Source organism: Vicugna pacos, chromosome 13, assembly GCF_048564905.1.
Source record: "Vicugna pacos chromosome 13, VicPac4, whole genome shotgun sequence".
Lineage (NCBI taxonomy): Eukaryota > Metazoa > Chordata > Mammalia > Artiodactyla > Camelidae > Vicugna > Vicugna pacos.
This window is the reverse complement of record NC_132999.1, coordinates 58568389-58590444: the sequence shown is the minus strand read 5'-3', so window position 1 is coordinate 58590444 and position 22056 is coordinate 58568389. Positions and strand designations below refer to the sequence as shown.

Below are 22056 nucleotides of genomic sequence, written 5' to 3'. Positions count from 1 at the left end.
ATGAAAGGCCAAGAGACAAGAGGCTTAGGATCTTGGTGCTTCCACTCAAATCCCTGGCCTGCCTGGGAGCCACGGCCCATTTGCTGCTACCTCCTGGGGACTCGCCCGCCATCCCTGCCCCCCACCAGCTGTGTCCCTCTGGCTACACCAACTCATCTTAATGTCCAAACCCAACCAGAGACTGGAGTTCACCAGCTTCCACAAGATCACCGATTATTTGTAAAACACAGGGCAGGGCTTATGGAGAGACATGGAGGACAAGGGAAGACAAGATCTCATGGGGAGATAAACCTCCCGGGGAGACAGAGGTGTCAGGAAACGTGTGCCTGTGGGGAGTTGGTGCTGGGTTTTCCTATGATTGTCTCAAGGTGCTTGCTTCAGTCTTGGGTGATTTTAGGGGCATGACAGAGAATAAAAGGGTGATTAGCAGGAGAGAGGCCGAGGGGCACTGGCCACAAAGTTTAGCCGCCTGGCAGAAGGAAGGGGCACCTGGGGCTGGGCTGAGGAAGGACGCTTTTGAGGAAGACATGGGATGTGAGGAATTGGGAAAATAGTCCAGTGTTTCCCACCTCTCATTCTGGTGTGATTTTTGCAATATTTGGCTACAGTTTGTACTATTGTTTATTTAACATTTTCTTTAAATTGAATCATTCTTTTCATATAGAAATTAATTCCTCTTTAAAGGAAACTCTATATCACCACAGTAAGTGGAAATCCAGTATCACCTTCCATCATAGAATGTAGCCATAAGACAATAAAACCTAAACAATAGTCTTCAGTTCTAGCCAAATACTCTTGTTGGTGACGTCTCTGACTCTTAACAGATGTTACAGAAGTGTTAGACACAAGAATGCTGAATTCAGGCTTTCTCCTCGATATAACTCAACAATTAAAAATGAACTGAATTCTTCTGCACGAATCTGGCAAGTCAGTTCCTCTGAAGGCCCCTCCCGCTACACTATAACTAGACCCTAGGAGGATTGCAATAAACACACTTGTATGATTGCTAGGTTTGTATGAAAGTAGGGACCATCTCCAAGGTTGGTGGGGGGATGGGGGAGAATGCTAAAATGACACAAGGTTGGGAATAACCAGCAAATGTGACAGCAGGAGCTGGTACCAGGACCAGCTCTGGAATCAGGACACTGGGCCCGGAGCTCTCTGCAAGAGGGGAGAACTCAATCTGAGACTCCTATCATAAGCCTTGATGTTTTTCGAAAAAAGCAGCAAGCTTCAGCAAAGAGCAGCTCTTGAAAGAAGCAAACATCAATCATCCTTGGAAGAACGCATCACCAATATAGACTCTCAAGATCCCTACAGATTATGTTCCACCCAATACAAGCTCGCAATAAAATACCACCAAATGCTCAAGGAAACCAGCTTCATGGAGTGAGATCAGCGGAATTAACAAGACACAGATTTAAAATCAGATGAAATTTTGGTATTGGCTTTGTAAGATACAAAAAATAAAGTATGAAATGTTAACAGAAAAAAAAATATGTGATTAAAAAATGAACAAAGGACAAGAAACTATAAAAAGGGACCAGGGAAAAGAACCAAGGAGAACGTTTAGAAATGAAAAAAAAAATCATTGAAATGTAATGGGTATGTTGAGCAGCAGATTAGAGAGAGAGTGGGTGAACTAGGGAATAAATCTGAAGAAAGCGTCCAGAATGCAAAACAGAGACAAAGAGGTGGAAACTATCAAAGATAAGGGAGTTATAATGAGAAAGTGTTATATACACTCAATTAAATTAGTTAATATACGTAAAGCACTTTGAGCTGTGCCTGGCAATTAGTACCGACAAAGCCAAATGTTTGTTCTTAAAAAATACCTCTAAAAATGAAGATTTCCGGAAAGATGAATCAAGGAAAAAAAGAGACTGTCCAAGATCTGGCACAGGAAAGGAAACTGCAGACGTAGCTGAAATTAAGAAGATAGTAAGACTACACTATGGGAAATTTATTCGGTATCTTGTAGTAATCCATAATGAAAAAGAATATGAAAAGGAATGTACTATGTACATGAGTGACTGAAACATTATGCTGTACACCAGAAACTGACACAACATTGCAAACTGACTGTACTTCAATAAAAGCTACTTTTCAATTTTAAGAAAGTATACTATAAACATTATACCAATTAACTGGGAAATGTAGATAAAAACAGACAAATTCACAGAATATGTAACTTTCCAGAACTGACCAAAAGATAAATAGAAAATTTGAACAATCATATAATTATGAAGGCTATAGAAGTTTTAAATAATAGTTAAAATTGACCCAAAGAGGATACAGCAGTCCCAGAGACGTTTACAGGTGAATCCTACTACACTTTCAAAGAAGAGATTATTGGAGGAAACATTTCCCAATTTCTTCTATGAGACAAACAAAAGCTTTGCTACTAAAGCCAGACAAGAATAATGCTAGAAAGGAAAATTATTCCAATTTCACTTAGGAACATCAATGCGAAAACTGTAAACTAAATATTACCAAATTCAATCAACAATCTATAAGCAAGGTAAGAAAGATCAAGTTGAGTGTACTCTAAAAATACAAGGGTAGTTTAACATGAGAAAAATTTATAAGCACAATTCGTCACCTTAACAAATCAGAGGATAGAATCACATGAGTAATAGATGCCTAAAAATCTTTTGCAAAAGTTAACACCTATTTATGAATCAAAACTCTCAGCAGATTAGGAATAAAAGGGAATTATGAACAGCAAGCATTGTTCTAAATGGAGAAACATTAGAAACATTTCCTTTGAAATCAAGACCCAGAAATCAAGAAGGCTCACCATTCCTGCTTCTATTTAACATAGCACTGAAGGTGCTAGCCAGGGCAATAAGACAGGAAAAAGGAACAAGAGTTTAAGGGTTAGAAAACAAAAGTATCTGTATTTCTGGATAACATGATTATCTATAAAGAGTGAGATCAGCGGGATTAACAAGACACAGATTTAAAATCATATGAAATTTTGGTATTGGATTTGTAAGATACAAAATACAAAGCATGAAATGTTAACAGAAAAAAATGTAATTAAAACATGGAAAATAGAAAATATTTTCAGACCTAATTACTAGAATTAATAAAATATTTTAGCAAAGTGATTGAAAACGAGCTCTGTATACAAAAATCTATTGTATTTTTATCCACAAGCAACAAATGAAAATATTAATTTTTAAAAAGATGTTATTTACAACACAACAAAACAGAAGGTACCTAGGAAAAGGTATAACAAAGATGAGCAAGAAGTTGACAGGAAAAAATTTTAAACTTTTTTGAAAGACATTTTTTAAACCATAAAAGAATGTTATATTAAAAAGATAATATCTCCACATTGACCAATAGAGTCAAGGTAATCAGAATCCCAATAGGTTTGTTTGTTTGCTTTTTAATAAATCTGAGAAGCTGATTTCAGAATGTATATTAGAGAAGGGTCCTAAAATTGTCTGGAGCCTTTCTCAATTGAGCCCTAGAACACAGAAAATGAGCTTAGTGGATATTTTCTCATTCCCCCCAAGGATGGAAGTAGTAAGTACCAACCTAGATGCCTAGGAGAGAAATAATTATTTACAAATATTAAGTGCTTTAAGGCATTAAGGTGAAGAAAGGCTGGCTGGAAGGTGAGGGTGGAGGAATTTGCCTAATCCCGTATCAAGACTTACTGCAAAGTTAAGAGTAATTAAGAGAGTGTGATATTGGAGCAATTACAGACATAATAATCAATGCAACAGGACAGACTTCCAATTATTTGCAAACCTGATACATGAAGAGGAGAGGTAGCAGATCTGTGAGTAAAGGATGGATCAAGCAACAGACGCTGAGACAACTGGTTACCCATCTGGAGTGGGGGAGGGATTGAACCTTTACCTCACACCTTATACAAATTCAGCTCCAAGTGGGTTAACAACTTAAATGTGAAAAGTAAAATTTTTAAACTTCAGAAAAAATTAGAATATTTTTATGGCCTTGGAATTAGGAACTTTTTTTTTTTACATAAGACAAAGAAAAACTTAACACATTGAACTACATCAAAATTAATAATTTCTGTTCATCAAAAGACGTCATAAAGAAAAAAACAAGCCATGAATTGGAGAGGGCGGAGTTAATTGCACACATACAATCACAAAGGACTGGTAGCACATAAAGAATATATACGTATTAAATTCCTACAAATCAATAAGAAAAAGACAAAAAGCCTAATAATAAAACATGCAAAAGGACACAAGCAGGTCTCTCCCTGAAGAGGAAATGTATTTATTTGATGGCTAGAAATATGGAATGATAATCAGCCTCATTAGTAATCAGGTGCTAATTTGCATACAGCTCCCTAATGAACTGCATTATTCTATACTCTCTAGATCTACATTGTGCAAGAGTTAAGAGCCCAGACTCCAGAACCAGACTGGCTGGGCGCTGTCCTGGCTCCTCCAAGACATGGGAAGGGAACAGCTTCTCCTGCCTCAGTTTCTTCTGTGTAAAACAGGACAATAACCCAGTAAAATCTTATTGAAAATTGGCTCCCACCACCCACCCAGCCCTTTTTCATTCCATCAACCCGATAACAATGACACCTAACATATTAAACAATTGGATTTTTTTTCGACCTCAGCCTATAGGATTAGGCAGGGTTTTACTGTGGTACCTAATCCATAAGGTTGTTGTAAGCATTGCATGAAAATTAGTATACGCAAAATACAGAAGAGTGTCTAATACGTAGTAAATATTATATAGAAATTAGCTATAATGTTATTGAAAAGACTGACATTAACAAGTGATGACAGAATTGTAGTATTAGGAATTCAACTGTTGCTCAGTGTCGGGGGGAAGGGTATGAGCTAGAAGGAAGAATCACATTGGGAAACAACTTAGCATTATTTCACAAAGTTAATGTCTTAGTCCCTTCTGGCTGCTATAACAAAATAGCATGGATTGGGAGGCTTTTAAACAACAGAAGTTTATTTCTCACAGTTCTGGAGGCTGGGACGTCCAAGATCAAGTTGCTGGCAGATTCAGTGTCTGGTGAGACGACTCTTGCCTGGTGTCCTCTCTTGTATAAGGGCCTAACCTAATCACCTCCCAAAGGCTCCACCTCCAAATGCCATCACACTGGGGAGACAGGTTTCAACATATGAATTTTGGGGAGACACAGACATTTAGTCTACAGCAGTTAAATATGCACATACATATGAACATTCCTTCTAACCTAGTGACTTCACTCTTACCAGTGATTTTCAAACTTTAGTGGATATCAGAACTCCCTGGAGAGCTTCTTAAAACACAGATTATTGGGTCCCACTCTCAGAGTTTTTAATTCAATAGGTCTGGAATGGGGCCCAAGAATTCACATTCCTAGCAAGTTCCCAGATGATAGTGATGTCAGCAGGGACCACACTTTGAGATCAACTGGTTTAGAGAAATTATCACAAGTGGGCACCACAAGACCTGTGCATATTGTTCATAGCAGCACTGTTCATAAGGGCAAAACACTAAAAACCCAATCCAAATGTTCATCATTAGGAGATGAAAATAAACTGATAGTTCCACATAATGGAATACTATGCAGCAGTGAAAATGGATGAACTATGCTCCATGCAATAATAGGATGAACTTTAACAATGTAATTTTGAATGAAAAAAGGGAAGCAAGTTAGAGAAAACTACATATTTCAGGCAACTTTGTTTTAGTTCAAAAACGAGCAAATTAACTATTCATTGTTTAGCTATAGATACACACATATGTGGCAAGTCTTTTCAAGAAAATCAAAAGAAGAATAAATACAAAATTTGTGGGAAATGCTCAATTTCCCAGGATTTCTCTCTCTAAATGATATCTGGGCACAGGGGAGTTTTTCGCGTTTCATGGGGACAGTGGCTGTGGTTATAAAATACGATGTGAGGGCTCTGGCTTTGTCCTTGGGCATCCTGTTTGCCTTTGGGCATTGGCCTCTGTCCTTGCTGAAGAGGCTGGTGATATCATTGGTCCTTCTTGCTCTTGAGCCATAAACTGGCAACTTAAGCCATAAGCTGTCATCACTCTGGCCATATGAATTCAGAATAACCCAACTTGGGTCAAAAATACCCCAATACTAAAGCTACATTGAATACTTCACAGAAATATCCCAATGACAAGAAAAAAACATAAAGCTCTTCTGTGGGCTTATGGTGTTTTGCTCACAGAAGGCTATGCAAACATCAACATTTCAAACTGCCCCTTATTTGTCCTTAGACAATACCTTAGGCAATACACCGTTGTAGGATTAAGGACGATTAAATGGTTTGTCTTCCTACAGCAAAGACAAACAGTTGTGAAAGAGGAGGGAGATCCATGTTAGCAAGGAGAACGCATGTTAGTTAGTTGAGAATCTGAAAATTGACGCTCTGTAACCTTTCCTGCCTGTGTGTCCCCTCGGTCACCGCCGCCTCCAGCGGTGTGCATCCCTGATTGGAAGATGCTACTCTGCTCCACTGACTTATTTTTTTCATAACCCTCAGCACAGCTGAGACAGGATGGGAGGGAGCAGGGCACAACCATTAAAAGAATGACACAGCAAGCGAAGACTCAACTCCCAGTAGACCTTGAGCTTCACTGTAATATATTAGCACGCTGTACGGCACTCCCATGACAGTTTTTTGTTTGTTTTGCAGGGGGGAGGTAATTAGGGTTTTTTTAGAGGAGGTACTAGGGATTGAACCCAGGACCTCATGCATGCGAAGCATGCACTCTGCCACTGAGCTATACCCTCCCCCCGCCACCCCGTGCCATGACAGTTTCAAGGCCGACCATAAAAGGTTAAAAAGTGGGCGGTGGCCCAATTCCTGGGAGTCCCCGCCCCTTCCCCAAAGTAGTTGGAATAATCCTCCCACTTGTTAGTGTGGGAAGTTACCGAGCCCATTAAAACTAACAAGCCACCTCATGGTCGTGGACTGAGGGTCTACTTTTACTTTAACCTAACCGCCCCCCGCCCCGTGCCTCGTGGCCTCTCTGGCCTCCTGAGACAGCCTGCACTCTGCCTACGGAGTGTGCACCGCTCTGAACAAATCTACTTTCACTCTACCATGGCTGGCTCTTGAATTCTTTCCTGCGTGAAGCCAAGGACCGTCACTTGGTGGGTCACGTCCCAGGGACTCGCCTTGGACCTGGGACACGACCATCCTCTTGCACCCCATTTTCCTGCATCCCAGTCTCTGCATACCTCATTTATTTCTGCATCCTCTGTCTCCTCCACGGAATATAAGAGGCTCAGAAACAGCCACCTGGATGCCTTGCTCCCTGCATGTCCCTGGAGCTTAGGACACTGCCTGGCACACAGTGGGATGGTCCATATGTAGTTATTGAAGGAAATAATAAACAACGCATTTTGTAGCTCCCTGCTGGTAGCGCCAGTAATAAAAAGGTGATGGGTTCCCTGGCTTTGCCAAGGAAACCAGTTCAATGCCCCCAGTAGCATCTCCCAGATACTCCCCTGTGCCTCACTTCTCTCCAGAACCCCTTAAACATGCGGCTCCAATGTAAGGAGAGTCCTAGCCCTGCCTGAAGGCAGCTGGGGACAGCAGACACTGGAGTGCTGACATAAAAGCTGTTTGCTTCCAGCTTTATTAACTTTTAAGCCTTTTCCTGTTTTCCCATCACGGCCAAACCCACCTCTTGGCAGACACTAAAGTTTGAATTTTTGAATTAGATTCCTGAACAGTGATGAATACAGATTTGGGACCTCAACAGAAGAGATCCCAAACTATCAGCACAAGCTAGACTATTCCAAAGGGATCTGTGCCGAGAGGAGGGAGGCGGGGTGGGGTCTCGTCCTCTGGGCCTCTTGGCCTCATCTCTAGGGAAGGACACCATCTGCTCTGGGCAGGGACTTCCAGGCTGGGATGGCACGGCGTCTGCGGCGGGGGTACCGGCATCACCCGGCGTGTGGGCAGGAGCCGGTGGAATCAAGGATGAAGTTTCTCGGGCCTTCCGCCCACAGTCACGCCCGAGGGGTCTGTGTTCTCACTGGCTCACGGAGGTCTTGCCACCAGCATTTTCACCAGCCCAGTTTCCGCCCAGGGAAACTGAGGGAGAGAAAGAGTGGGATTGATGTCTTCAAGGCCACCATCCTTCAAGTAAGATAAACACCAGCCTCAGCCCCATCCCGACTCAACTTCCCAGCCTCCCACACTGAGACGCATTCATTCAGACTGTTTGCCAAGCAGCGCTGAGCCTCTGAGGGGCCCCCTGAACATGCCAATGAAAGGAGCTTTCTGTGTGTATCCGTCTGGGTTGTTAAAAAAAAAATCCATCTCTCCCCCATGCTTGTCCGTCCATTAAAAACTCAGTGTTGAGTGAAAAACAACAACTCCAAACAAACAAAACAAAACAAAAAACTGACTCTATGTTCCCAACCCATTAAAGGAATCAGTGAGCCTTTTCTCCCAAACATCGAACATACCTGAATCCAAACCCACTGGTGGATTCAGCCAGTTTTTCCTTTTGGGCAGGGAGAAGGAGGAAGTACATTAAATAAGCAATTTGTTGTTGTGAAAAATAAAATTACCAATGGCCTGAGTGAGCTCTCTTTTTGCATTTCTTTGGTGCAGTGTGGAGCCAACATCAGATTCTGAGCATATAAAATGGGGCGTTTCAGCTCCTCCGGAGATGGGGACGCTCACACCCTGGGCCAGGTCAGAGCTCTCCACCCTCCTGGAGTCTGTGGATCCCACTCTGTGTCCAGCAAAGGGGCCCAAGGCTCCCCCAGGACGACACAGTGCACAGAAGCCTGTTGATTCACGGAGTTGAATATTTTCCTTATTGCTCCAAGCCAGTGCTCCGTGCTTTTAATAGACCAGGGAAGGACTGAACATCGAACCTCGTTCCTCAGCCCAAGACAGCCACAGGGCCCCACCTCGGTGACAAACATTCAGCCTTCCTCTACCAAGATGAGGGGTAAGAGTGGAGCGTTGACCGGGGGGTTGATGGTGTGGCGTGTCTGTTAGAGGAGGACCAGCTCCAGGCAAACCCAGGAGATGTCACAGCCGTCCTTGCTGGACGTACAGTTAGCATACGGAAACAGTTCCTGAATGAGTGAACCAGTGAGTTATGACAGTGGATGAACAACAGCATGAATCCTGGGCTGCTTCTCGACCAAACGAAACGATGAAGCAGCTAAAACATGTCTTTAGCATCCCAGAGCTTTCTGCTTTGCGCACCTTCTTCTTGGCGATCTCCAAGAAACTACTCCCCTTGACACTGTAGCAAAACCTGCCCTTGGGAAAGCCATTCACAGCCAACTCTGCCAGACTCATGGTGCTACATGCCATCCTTCCCACGGATGCTTGCATTCTAAAAGGGATCAAGTTTCTAAAAGGGATTTAAGCTAAGGACTGAATCTTGTTTATGGAACTTCAGCCATCAGCCAGTTTGCAGGGCGACAGGGGTGTGTATCAAGATTTGGAGACATGTCTGTAGGGCTTGTCCAGCATCTCAGAAATCTTAAAAGCTACCCCATTCATTCAGTCTTTGCATAGTCAAGCTGGCTGAAGGTATATCGTGTGCTCAACCTGCTCCCAGCTGCAGGGAGCTCACGATATCCTCAAAGGGGCAGAGAGATGCCGTAGCTTAAAAGACATTGGCTCAACCCTTTAACTGCAGTGGGATGGGGAAAGGTGGCCCTAATGCCGGCAGGAGACCCAGCCAGGCAGGGGGACAGGGAAGGGGGTCTTCAAACTGTGATGTACACAGATTTCCCCTGGGGCACGTCAGCACTGGATCAGTTTCTCAAATCCTCTATGATTCTAAGTTTTCCTCTAAAACTGCTGGGAAAATGCAATGCTTTTTCATCATAACCCTTCTGCCACTTACAGAAAAAAGGCAGCTTCTCATCCATCCTGAATTTTATTATGGAGTATTTTTCTGGGGTGAAAAAAAATCTTCTTTAGCCCCAGGCCTGTGATGTGGCACATAGTCATTCCCTGTTTTGCATACCTGCTGTTAAGTGCGGGGCTTGGCCCACAATGACGTTCTGAATTCAGGATCCTAAGGGCTTGACCAAGGGATCGGTTAGCACTCACGTGCTGACCTTGGGAACTGACATCCGGAGCCTCCTCAGGTGACGCACTGAGAAAACACGTCCTTCTGTGGTCATCCAGCCAAAATGCACATCTGGATATAATCGTGAGGAAAGGGCAGACAGACCCATAATGAAGTACATTCTATAAAGTAACTTATCTGTTGTCTTCAAAAGGCATCAAGCTCAAAAAGGGTGAAGAGGAGGGGAAGCAGAATTCCAAGATCTTTGGGGGACAGACAACCAAGTGCGACGTCAGGTCTTGGATTAGATCCTGGGGGGGAAAAGAAATCTATAAAGGACATTAAAGATACAATTGTCAGAATTTGACCATGGACTGTAGATTAGACAATAATACTGTTTTAATATTAACTGTCTTGATGTTGCTAATCGTACTGTGGCTACAAAAGAGAACGTCTTTGTCTTTAAGAAATCTACCCCCTAGATAAACAAGATTATACTGTATAGCACAGGGAAATATATACAAGATCTTGTGGTAGCTCACAGCAAAAAAAAAAAAAATTGACAATGACTATATGTATGTTCGTGTATAACTGAAAGATTGTGCTCTACACTGGAATTTGACACAACATTGTAAAATGACTATAACTCCATAAAAAAAGCTTTAAAAAAAACTATACTTCAATACAAATAAATAAAAGATTAAAAAAGAAAAAAAAGAAATCTACCTCCAAGCACGTAGGCCTAGAGAGCACAGTGTCTCCACTGCTCTCAAATAATTCAGAACAAAACCAACACGCAAATGTACAGAAATGTACAGATAACGATGAAGCAAATGGGGCAAAATATAAACAAAATTTGTTAATCTGAGTAAAGGGTATATGGGAGTCCTTGAACTATTCCATCTTTTCTGTAAATTTGAAATTATGTCAAAAGGAAAAGTTGCAAAGAAACATACAAGGATATCTGGGCGTATGGTAATTTTTCTATCTTCCTGTTTTCTTTAATGAACGCACAGTTTTATCATGAAAAAAATCAACAAATGCACATCATTTAAAAAATTCGTTAAGTGATGGGGGTGTGAACAAAAAATACTGCAAACCATATCAGTAAACAAAGAATGCTGAAGCCACCAAGTTATCAGCCACTGCCGCCACCCCGCAGTGGAGACAAGCCTGCAGCCCTGCCTCTGCAGCCTGAGGGGACTCAGAATGTGAAAGGACAGGACACTGGCCCTAGATAGCCAGGTGCTTGTCAAAGGAATGATTTCAAGGAGCCCAAATGTTTGCTCCCTCCCATACAGAGAAAAGCACTGAATTCTTTAACTTGAGATGCCTGGTTTTCTTCAGTTAACAATTAATCTTTTCATGTTCCGACTACCTGGTCTTTGTTGTAAAGCTCCTGTATATCCTGGCTCCTCCCCTACCTCTTCGGTGCCGCCCCTCAGAGCGATCTGGGAGGGGCTCGAAGGGATTGAGTCCTCAGAAATGTCCACCAAATAAAATATAACTCTCAACTTTTAGGTTGTGTGATTTTATTTCAGTAGACAGGGGAGGGTATAGCTCAGTGGTAGACTGCATGCTTAGCATGCACGGGGTCCTGGGTTCAATCCCCAGTACCTCCTCTAAAAATAAACAAACCTAATTACCCCCACCTGCCAAAATGAAAATAATTAAATAATACAGTAGTAAATAAACAAACCCTAAAAAAAAATCTGTGAGGGATGCCGACTCTTTGAAGTGTAACTGGAAAGTTTCCCAGGTCTTCTATCAAAAAATGTCAAGTTGTATGGTTAAAAATTCATAGATAAAAATGTTCATATCATTTTTTTCATGATCAGCATGCTTATTCACTGTGTTATCAAATTGTGACATAAAATATTTCCCAATTACAGTCAGTCTTCATCTTATTTCTTTTTACAAAGTGTTTAATATGTTCCACCTCCCATTAAAAATATACTTATTTAATTCTATGATGAAAAATAATTGGCACCCAGTTTTTCGAAATTCTTTTAGGGAGTCTGCAAGCAAAACTGTGTGCATCCCACTGGAATAGGGCACGTGATAGTTTGATTCTGACAATAGGAGGGACTGACAACTGGGGAGACACCTGGAGAAAGATGGGGCCCTCTGGCAAATAGAGGTAGCCCAATGGGTCAGAAATCCAAGCCAGCTTCCTATGAGTGGGATGGCAGGAGCCAGCCTCCAGCTGGGGTCCTGATGCAGAACACTAGTTCCTGGGTGGAACTGGAGATAGTCCAGTTTCCCAGGGGGGCCTTGGGCCCAGGCAGCCAGACAGGGATCCAGGGGGCTCTCAGAACCAGGCCCAAGGGGAGGGTTGGACCAGCAGGGGATGAATTGATGCCAAGTCCCTTCTCAGCTGGGTTTCCTTAAGCATAAAGGAGCCAGTTCTATTGGGTTCACGTCAAGAACCTCTGCCCTGGAGGCTGGGGCTGGCTGAGGGTTCAGGTGGGCAGAGGTGGGCACTGGAGGACTGAAGAGGCTGAGAACCGGGCAGGGCCTGGCAGAAACGACCATCACATCAGTTACACACACATCCTTGCTGTGCATAGAAGCCTCCAAAGTGGGAATAACACACCCATTTTATAGAAGCAGAAACTGAGGCTCATGTTGGCCGAGGCCACCATGGAGCTGAACTGTGATTCCTAAACACTGAGGCTCTTTCCAACAAAGCGAGCTGATGTGGGTTCCTTCCATCCCAGCACAACTCCCCACCTGCCACCCCTACCCTCAGCCTCATCCCATTTCTGTTAAATACATTTGGGGCCCAGCTCACTCACCTCACTGCAGGATTTATCCCTGAGTCACCGAGATGCCTTTACTATCGGAGATTCCGTCTGGTGGTATCTCGGCTCCGGAGCAGTGTGTGTTTGGAAGCAAGAGAAGATGCTGAGAAGTCTTCCCGGGCAGCTGGGGAAGCTTTGCCCACCGCTCTCGGACTCTACAGAGGCCTTGGAGAATGCACGGCACATGCGGGATCCCAGCTGCAGCATCCCTCAGGGTGGAGAGTCCTAGGCTGAGTGCTCTGGCTCTGCCCCTTCTCTTGCGGTAGCTCAGTTCCCCCGCTCCCCCAGCTCCCCCCAGCTCGGGTTGGGGAGAGGCTCCTACTCCTTAAAAGCAACTTGCATACCTCTCCTTCCAGATCCTTAAGCAAGACACAGCACTATCCAACAGGCTCACATCCTGTAATAGAGGGATGGTGGCTCTACCACTCGTTCTGGACGACCCGGATGATCCATGTGGTCTCTAAACCAGTGGATCTCAAAGTGGAGCCCCAGGATCCGCAGCAGCAGCAGCAGCAGCAGCAGCAGCAGCAGCACCTGAGAATTTGTTATAAATGCAAATTCTCAACAACCCCCCTCCCCAAACTATGAGTCAGCAACTCTGGGGCAGGGCCCACCTCTCAGCGTCTTCATCTTAACTGGGCGAATCTGAGGCACACTTGCTTTGGAAACCACACTGCTTCGAAAAACTGATTTCTTTAGATGTAAAATGGGTATTATCAATATTCTTAACCCAGAGGGTGTCTTGAGGATTAAATGAGACAGTGCTGGAGGTCCTGGGTAAAGGTCACTGTTACCTTAACCAGTCACTGCGTTCGGCGCTCAAGCTGTTTCACAAGAATGTAGGAATCTTCTGGCACATACACTACTTGTTTCCTTCTTCCCTTATCTGGGCTGGTCTCAGACTTGTCTCACTGCAGCTTCTTTAGTCTAACCCTGAGTCATCCAGGTGCACGTGGCTCCAACCCCTTGCCTCGGGGCCAGCCTCCCCTCTCTCTCTGCTGCTGGAGTTGTTGAGGAAAGTTCCCCACTAGGCCCAGACACTCCCAGTTACTCAGACCAACAGCACATGGCCCTGTCTATAGATTCCCCACCCTAGCCCCTCTCCCCATCCCCAGGATGGCCTCCAACAGGATCCAACTCCCTCTGAACTCCCCCTCCTCCATCCTCTAAAAGACCAACCTTGTAGATTCCAAACACATCCCTGTGGGGCTGGGGGTGGGGGAGCTTCCCCTTCAGTCCTAATGCAGCCCCAAGCAGCCTCTAAATGAGCTGCAGTTAACCCATTCTCCCACCGAGGCTTCATTTCATCTCCATTTCCAAGTGAAGGCTGTCTAGCTTTTTCTTCCTTTCTTCCTTCCTTCCTTCCTTCCTTTCTTCCTTTCTTTTTGACTTTGGAGTGGATTTGCATCTATTCTCCATCTAACAGGACAGACGACACATGCGCCCTTCAGTCTCTCAACGAACATTACCGGTAATGCAGTAATACCAATAAAATGCATTTGCAGGATGGGGAAGCAGGTTCAGAGTATCCCATCTTGAGTCTTCTTAAGTTTCCAACGCTTGACTCCCCGGGGTCTGTTCCTCCTCTTATTTCAGGGCTCAGCTCCTATAGCCTTTAGCCGCAGGACAAGACTTCACCTGGGAGAGCTTTAGAAATGCAGACTCTCCCTATGAAGTTGCACTCACTACATTTTAACGACCCTCTCAGGGATTCAAAGGCTCACTGCTGTTTGAGAAGGGCTGCCAGGGGGCTGGGTTTACTAAATATTCCCGTGGACACCGGCCTAAAATATGAATTCCCAAAGTTCTGATTCAGAAGCAGGAGGTGGAACTCAGGAATCTGAGCTTTTTGAACAATCTCCCCATGTGATTCTGATGACAAAGTAAATTTGGAATTGGGAGTTTAGAAAAAGGATCTGAAAACAATCAATTTTCACCCCAGGATGGAGCTTTGGAGCATTAGTTTTCTGGTTCTTTTTGACAAGTGGAATTTGTGGCATCTGGGAGTGGACCACCTCTCCAACTACTCCCCTTAAAAGAAAAAAAACTAATTCTAATAGTTCAAAAGGAAGTAAAATTTAAAAATATAAACTCTCCTCCTGTTGTTAACATCCTGTACCTGAGATCAGGGTGAGATTGCTTAAACCGGTGAAGTGAGGACTTGGGGGCCAAGGTCCAGGATTAAAGGGGACGAGTCCTAGACGCAAGTGCACACAGGTTGGTAACAGCTGGGCCCTTTGAGGTCCTCGGGCTGTGGCGCCGCGCGGACTGCGCGCGTCTGTCCTGGGCCCCCTCGGCATCACAGCGCCGTATCCAAAGTAGTGAGAGGCGGATCTCGCGCTCAACCCTTATTTCCCGAAACTGCCGGAGCCACCGAATCTGCCAAGCTCCTAGCCAATTCTCCGGGGGCAACCCCCCGGGGGTGGGGGTGGGGGGACGTCCGCTCGCGGCCTTTGGACAAGGGCGCAATTTACCAGCGCGAGCCGCCCCTGGCCCACCCAGATGAGGACGGCCATCAAATTCAATATTTACAAGAACAATCCCGTGCTTGGTTCTAAAGTTACTCGCCACACAAAGAACAGTTTACTTCTCATAAAAAGAAAAACCTAAGCTTGTGTCTTACTCTTTAAAAACGGAATAATCAAGCTTAAAAATTACTCCCTCCCCCCCCAAATCACTTAATCGCTTGCGCCCCTTTTCGCCCGGCCGGGGAACAGAATAAAGGCCAGTTTTGCCCGGGCTCGGCGCCCCCGCGGCCGCGGCCCTGTAACTTTAAACCTGGCCTGAGGTCATCGTTTTGGCGCCGGCCAAACAGAGGCAGAGGGCGGTCCTAGGGAGTCCGGGACTGAGACCACCTTACCGCCGGCTCTCCCCGCCCTCGTCGGGGGAGATAAATGCTGACTCCGATCCGAAAGTTGCCAGCTGCAAAGTTTGCTCCTCCGGCGGCGGCGGCTGCGGGCGAAGGAAGCTTGGGGACCCCTCCCGCGCTGAGGCTTCTGCTCCCCGCCTTCCAGTCCCTCACCCTCGCGCTGCTCCAGACGAGGGCCTGTGGCTGCGGGGAGATTTTAAACAACCTTTCCCCCAGCACAGAAACTAACTGCTTGCCCTCCCCCGGCCCCAAAGAACAAGTCAACTAAGAAAATGTGGAAAGTGCCACTTCTGTTCTGCGTTTTGGGAAGCGCATCGCTCTGGGTCCTGGCAGGAGGTAAGACCCAGCAGGCGGGGCTCCCTGCAGCTGCTGGTGCGGACGAGCGAGCCGGGACTTGCGGGAATGCCTGGGCCTGGTATGTGAGGTTGCCCAGGAGAACAGAGGGGATCCGGGAGTGTGTGTGCGCAGGAGCCTGGAGGACCCAGAAGAAGGAGACAGCGGACTTAGCTGGTGCCAGGTCCCAGAGGAAGATCTGAGCGGGGTGCCGGGGGAGACCCCGAACCACAGGCAGCAGGTGGGGAGCAGAGGGAGCCTCCCACTGAGGCAACCCACCTCCTGCCACCCCTGGCTGGCTCGTAAGAGACAGAATGCAAGGATAGCCACCAGGAGCCTGCCACTGGTGGGACCCACCAGGCTTTCCTGCAGGGCTGTGTCTCGGAGAAACACCCGTGGCCTCAGAAGAAACTGGCCCCATGGAATCTGGAGGGGCATTCTGGGTCCCTGGGGTGGGGGTGAGGTTCCCCCCGGGCAGCGATGGTCTCCCTCTGGGGGCTGCCAGGTCTTACACCCAGTGCCCCTGAACACTGGACACAGTCAGAACCCCATCAGTGGCACAAGCCCCTGGGAGAGGCCTCCTCCGTTGTCCTCTGTAAAGTGTGTGTGGAGGGGACTGAAATGGAGGGTCCTGAGTGCATGAGGGAATGGAGGACCGTTGTGAACTTTGAAGTTTAAGTTCCTTTGGGGCCATGTGTCCAACAAGGTCAACAAGGTGACTCCTTAGACCTTCGCTGCACTGTATCTGATGGTGGGGCCATCTCCCCTTACCTCTTCTTATTTAGACCCCCTGCCCTTGCCTCTTTCTGCCCAGTGTGCTGTGTTGGTGGCATCCATGCATACTGGTCAATGCTTTATCTTTCTTGGGTTTTTATTTGTATCTATAAGCTCCCATAGACACAGCTATGTCTTGGCCTTGATTCCCCAGGGCCCCGACAATATCCAGTGCATAGTAGTTGCTCACTAAGTATTGGCTGAAGGCATTGTGAGCTAACTCGTGATCTTTGGAGTTGGAGGTTGAGGAAGGAAAGCTCTTACATTTTCCAAATTGAGGATCCAAGTAGGCCTGGTGCCAGAGGAATCCTGCTTGGAGGGAGGGGTTTGAGGGAGAAGTGGACCCGATCTAGGCGTCTATAATTTTACACAAAGACAAAAATACCCAGCCGTAGAGAAGTGATACAGGGTGTGTTACTCTGTGCCAGGCCGTCTGCTTCGGAGAGACCGAGCAGCACTCTTTGCAGGGCCTTGGGCTATTCGTGGCTGACCTATCTTTGGAACTTCTCTTTCCAGGGAGATATACATGGCTCTGCGTTTCAGTTACATTTCCTTTTTGGGGAGACAGTGTATAAATGACACTATTTTGTGCTCACCAGGGCAAGGTGTGGGAGGCCCCCAAACTGAGCACCCCTGCTCTGCTCAGGAAAGAGGGCCAGTGGGCAGCATCCTCCGTTTTCTCCCCAGGGGCAGGTTAACTGTAATTATCTTTCAGCCAGTCCTGAATATCAAAGGTACTCCCAAAGAGTAGCGGTAAACCTTGTCTGAGAAAACAGCCACCACTGGTAATAGAAACTAGATTACTAAACACAGAAGGATCCCCACCCCCTCCCCAGGGCTGCGGGACTGCGTGTGGATGCAGAGTTGCTGGGCTGCTGGCAAGGAGCTGAGGCCCAGGAGGGTTTTTGTCTGAGGATAATGAGGGAGGCAACTTGAATATGGATGAATAACTTCATTGAGCTGAGCCATTGTTGGCTCTGGTTGGGGAGCTGGGCTGGGGGTAATTATGGTGATGAATTTTATTATCCTTCTCAAAGGATCCTCCTCCCCTCTGGGTTTCCCTCATCTAGTGCTGTAATCTGGTTCAGTTGTATAATCTGGTCCCACGTGTTGTCTCTGGAGATGTCAGTGGATTCAAAGGAGCTCTGTTGTCCGCACATCTGGCATTTTCCTCCATTGTCAGGCCCCACCGTCACTCTGAACTTGCATCCAAAACACAGACTTCAGGGCCTCTCCATTAGATGGTTTATTTCTGCTAAACGCTGCCGGCTGCTATGTGCTAGAAGCCCACATGAGCTTTTCCGGGACCAATCCACCCAGGATTAATCATACAGGGAACAAATTTCCCTGTAATTTCCCCAAAACGCTTGCCAGTTTCAGAGGCTCTGAAATCTTTGTGAGTTGCTAAGAGTTTTTGTTGCACTTTAAGGCATCTCAGGTCTGTTAGAGCCTACGTGAGGGAGGCTATCAATTACACTGGCGTATGAGATCTAAAGTAGCATTTAATATAGAAAAGCAAATTAAAAAAAATTTTTATCGAAGTACAGTCAGTTACAATATGTTAGTTTCTGGTGTACAGCACAAAGTCCCAGTCATGCATATACATATGTATATTCGTTTTCATATTCTTTTTCATGAAAGGTTATTATAAGATATTGAATATAGTTCCCTGTAGAAAAAGCACATTTAAAAAAAAAGTATCCAAGCATGAGAAGGCTAAGTTGGGACCTAATGAATAGGGAGGAATCAGGCTGAGCAGAGGTAGGAGGCCCCTTCTCTTTCTCTGGCCTCTGAAATGAGTGGCTGGTGAGTAACTATACCGAGAATTACAAAGACCCCAAACCTTGGTGTGACAGTGGATGGTGTGGCCAAGTACGAGGGACACCACCTCCCTCCATTCCCATCCCCCACCACATGCTAGGAATGTCACAGTTCCCTCATTTTATCATCACAGCTCCTTAAATTATACATTATTATTTTCAGAATATGCTAGAACCGGCATTCAAAAAGCGGGCCTAACTCCAAACCTCAAACTTTTTTTTTTTTTGCTAAGCTACACAGGAAAGAAGAAAGAAGGTTGAACTTGAAATTAAAGGTTAACCTCCACTTTAAACTCCTTAAACATGAAAACAAATTTTTTGAAAGGTATCAAAAGTTCCTTACATTTAATACGCATCGTAATATTCCTTTAAGAATGAAGATGTCACAGTCCATTAAAATAGGATTCGTTAATTCAGTCCCCAGATAGTAATGCAGCATTTCCTGAAGTGCGGGGTACCGTGCAAGATGCCGATTTGAACTGTATGCACTTTTGAGGGAGGCTCACCTAACCTAACCTGAAGCACACCCTGCAGTCCTCACCAGCAAAACAACAAACGTGTGCTTTAAATTCCAGTGGCTTATCTGAATATTTGTCATATTTCTGGCTTCCAAGAACAGACATGCCAGATTACGACTTGTAGAAATATTACGGGGGAGGGTGGAGAGAGAGCAGAGGCTCGGATACCTGGCAGTGCCTTGTGAAACTCACTTGAAGAAGCTGTATCAGACCCTGCAAGGCTCTCCAAGGAATCTTGTTCTTTGCATATGCCAAGGAAATCTCCAACGAGAGTGCTTGGTTGGAAGGGAATCAAATGATTAGGGGCCAAGGGGGTGAGTTACTGAGATAAGCCTTAGGATTCCCGCAGGGGTGGGCGGACCATTAATAGCCCCTTTTGCCTGGAGTTCTGAATCCTTTCCCTACTGATTTCTGAAACATTCTGGGAAAGGAAAGTGATGGGGCATTTTATCCGGGGGCTGTGAGGTGGAGGCAGGTTATGGAACAACTGGAATTTTGCTAACTTCATCCAAGGCAGGAAAACAAGGGGACTGTTTCCTTCCCTCCTGTCTCACCCCAGCGCCCACCAAGCAGCCTGCTTCAGGCCGGCCAGCCCACGGCCAGCACCCCTTGAGCTTCCACAGGTAGGGATGGATGGGCTCTCCCAACTTTTCACCTGGCCGAGTGCCTTTTCCTCGGGAATTGCTCAGAGGAGATGAGTTTATCCTTTGAGGGGAAATCACGCTAAGCTCGGAAGGAAACTTGGAGACCCAGCCACCCCATTCAGCTAGTTGTCTGAGGAGCTGCAAACTGAAATTGTCAGGGCAAAGCTAAATGTTATGCCAAGGGAATTAAAAAAAAAAAACCACAAACCAAAAAAACAACAAACCTACCAATAGGATAATCACCTTTCCGGAGGAAGATGTGCTCTCGACCTCTGTTCAGAGGGTCAGTGCTGCCAGGGCTCCAGGCAATAGAGAGACATTATCACTGAGCCACAGTGGGGTAAAAAAATTGCCACTGTTACATTTGTAGTAGGCAGGGGAATGGCGGTTACATAGACATACAGATGGGAAGCAGGGAAGGGTGGCTGGAAGATGCGTAAGCATGTTGCTAATGAGAGCAGAGTACTTCTGGTAATTCATCACCATGTCTCCATCTGGGTGGGTAAAACACAACAAAAAGCAAGGCTGCAATCCAGTGAGTGGTATCCTGCCCAAAGGAGAGGGGAGTTTGTTTGCCTAGATTCTAGATGGAAGAAGTAGATTACGATGTTGAAGCTGCCTTGCCCAAGGAGTGCATTGACCTAACAAATATTTACTAAGTAACTTCTTTGTGAGTCAGACAAGGTGAACGTTATCCTTGCTAACGGCTAGTATGCCGGATGTCATATCTGGTGGCTGTAGGGCTTCTGATGTCAGTCAAGATGTTCCTATGATGAATCAGGGATCCCTGTTCTGTCACAGTCGGGAAATGTGTTCCACCCAACTGCCCTGCCCCTGGCCTTGATTCTGTGCCCACCAGACAGCTTCTCAGGTATTTCACTCTTGAGAAGGGCATGCCTCGAATAGCAAATATGCATAGAGAGCACTGGAACGCTCTTTCCCTTTTAAATAAGCTGTTTGATTTCCTGGCCTCTTGGGAGTTTGGCTAGTGTGAAAGTTTCGTCTGAGATCATCCTATAATAAGATGACATTTCTGAATCTGCAAAACTAAGGGAGCTAGATTCTGGCTGGGAGGTGTTAATAGCAGTAACTATGTAGTAACAAGTAACGTTCCCAAGCACCTAGTGTCAAGCACTTTCCAAGCCCCGTTTTACTTAATCCACATAACAGACCTACAAGTAGGAGCTATGTGTCTTTTATAGTTGGGTAAAGAGGCTCAGAGAGGTTCAGTAACTTACACACAGACACACAGCTAGTAAATAGTAATGGTGAGACTTGAATCCAGGCAGCCCAACCCCAGAGCCTATGCCCCCTAAATATTCAGCACAACAGCCAGCTATGCTCAGGGTTGAGGCCACCAAGGGACACCCAGCAAAGTCAGCTGGTCGACTTCTTCAAGTAACTTTTACAGCAGCAACACCACTTGTTATCTGTTAGACACACAATTCAGATTGAAGAGCTGGACTGGGGTCGGGGTATCGACTTAAAGGGCATGATCCCTGCCCCCTTGAGCGTTTATAGAGCACACATGTTATTAAGAGCTTTAAGAGTGAGAAAGGAATCATACAGGGGACCGCAGCAGCTCACACAGAGAGGGAAGGCAGGTGTGTGCGTGGTGCACACACACAAGAACAAACAAGGCAGCGTGAAATGATAGATCAGGGTTGCACACACCATCGTCTGCTGCTGGTTTGGAGATGAGGTTCTTGTGGCCTTCGGGAGCTGGAAGAAGTCTGGTGGGGAAGATGGGACTTGATCTTGGCTGTGAAAAATGGCAGGGTTGGTTGGACAAGGTGGCAGGGAAGGGCAATACAGGTGGAAGAGACTGCTTCAGCAAATGCACAGAAACAAGAGCCCTTGGGAGTTTGTGTGGGAAGAGGGGTGGGCACCCAGGGCTAGGAAAAGCCATGAGGGCTGGCTGGAGCCGGGGGCGTTGAGTTAGGGAGTGGCAGGAAATTGGGGGAAGGAGTACTTGTCCATGCGAGAGGTAGACCTTCTTCTGTAGGCAGTAGGCATATGGAAGCGGGGTGGGATGAACAGTGGTTGTCAGGAGAAAACTTGATGACAAGGGCACCATATGGGACTGAGTCTAGTTCACGGGACCAGTCTCGGGGGAGAGGGAGAGTCAGGAGGTAAAGGGACTAAGTGTGGTGACAACAAGGGCTGAGTGAGATCAGATTTTTGGGAAGAAGAGCCAGTAAGACTTGCAGCTCAGTATTTCCAGATTCCTCATTATTCTTTCCTCACTTCCTGATTTCCTGTTATTCACCTCTTACA

The 22056-nt window shown here is 45.8% G+C and overlaps 1 protein-coding gene, 1 long non-coding RNA gene and 1 other non-coding gene across 5 annotated transcripts in view; 1 reads left to right on the top strand and 2 right to left on the bottom strand.

The window, feature by feature from the left end:
• Positions 1 to 4944: 4944 nt before the first annotated feature.
• On the bottom strand, positions 4945 to 15809 carry LOC116282892 (uncharacterized). 2 transcript variants are annotated; one of them, XR_012079497.1, is made up of 3 exons: positions 15682 to 15809; positions 12816 to 13355; positions 4945 to 10346 (listed from the first exon to the last, which is right to left on the bottom strand). It is a non-coding gene; the product is annotated as an uncharacterized lncRNA (long non-coding RNA). The 2 variants fall into 2 exon arrangements; XR_012079496.1 differs by having other exon boundaries at positions 4945 to 10149.
• On the bottom strand, positions 6680 to 6752 carry TRNAA-CGC (transfer RNA alanine (anticodon CGC)). The gene has a single exon. It is a non-coding gene; the product is annotated as a tRNA-Ala (tRNA).
• PDPN (podoplanin) overlaps positions 15534 to 22056 on the top strand; it is a 27686-nt gene continuing 21163 nt past the window's right edge. The window contains exon 1 of one of the 2 annotated variants that reach the window (XM_072975348.1): positions 15534 to 16026. In XM_072975348.1, coding sequence (XP_072831449.1) covers positions 15963 to 16026 — 64 coding nt within the window. In that variant the 5' untranslated portion in view covers positions 15534 to 15962. The remainder of the gene's footprint in view (positions 16027 to 22056) is intronic. The other variant, XM_015238964.3, reaches the window with a different exon arrangement.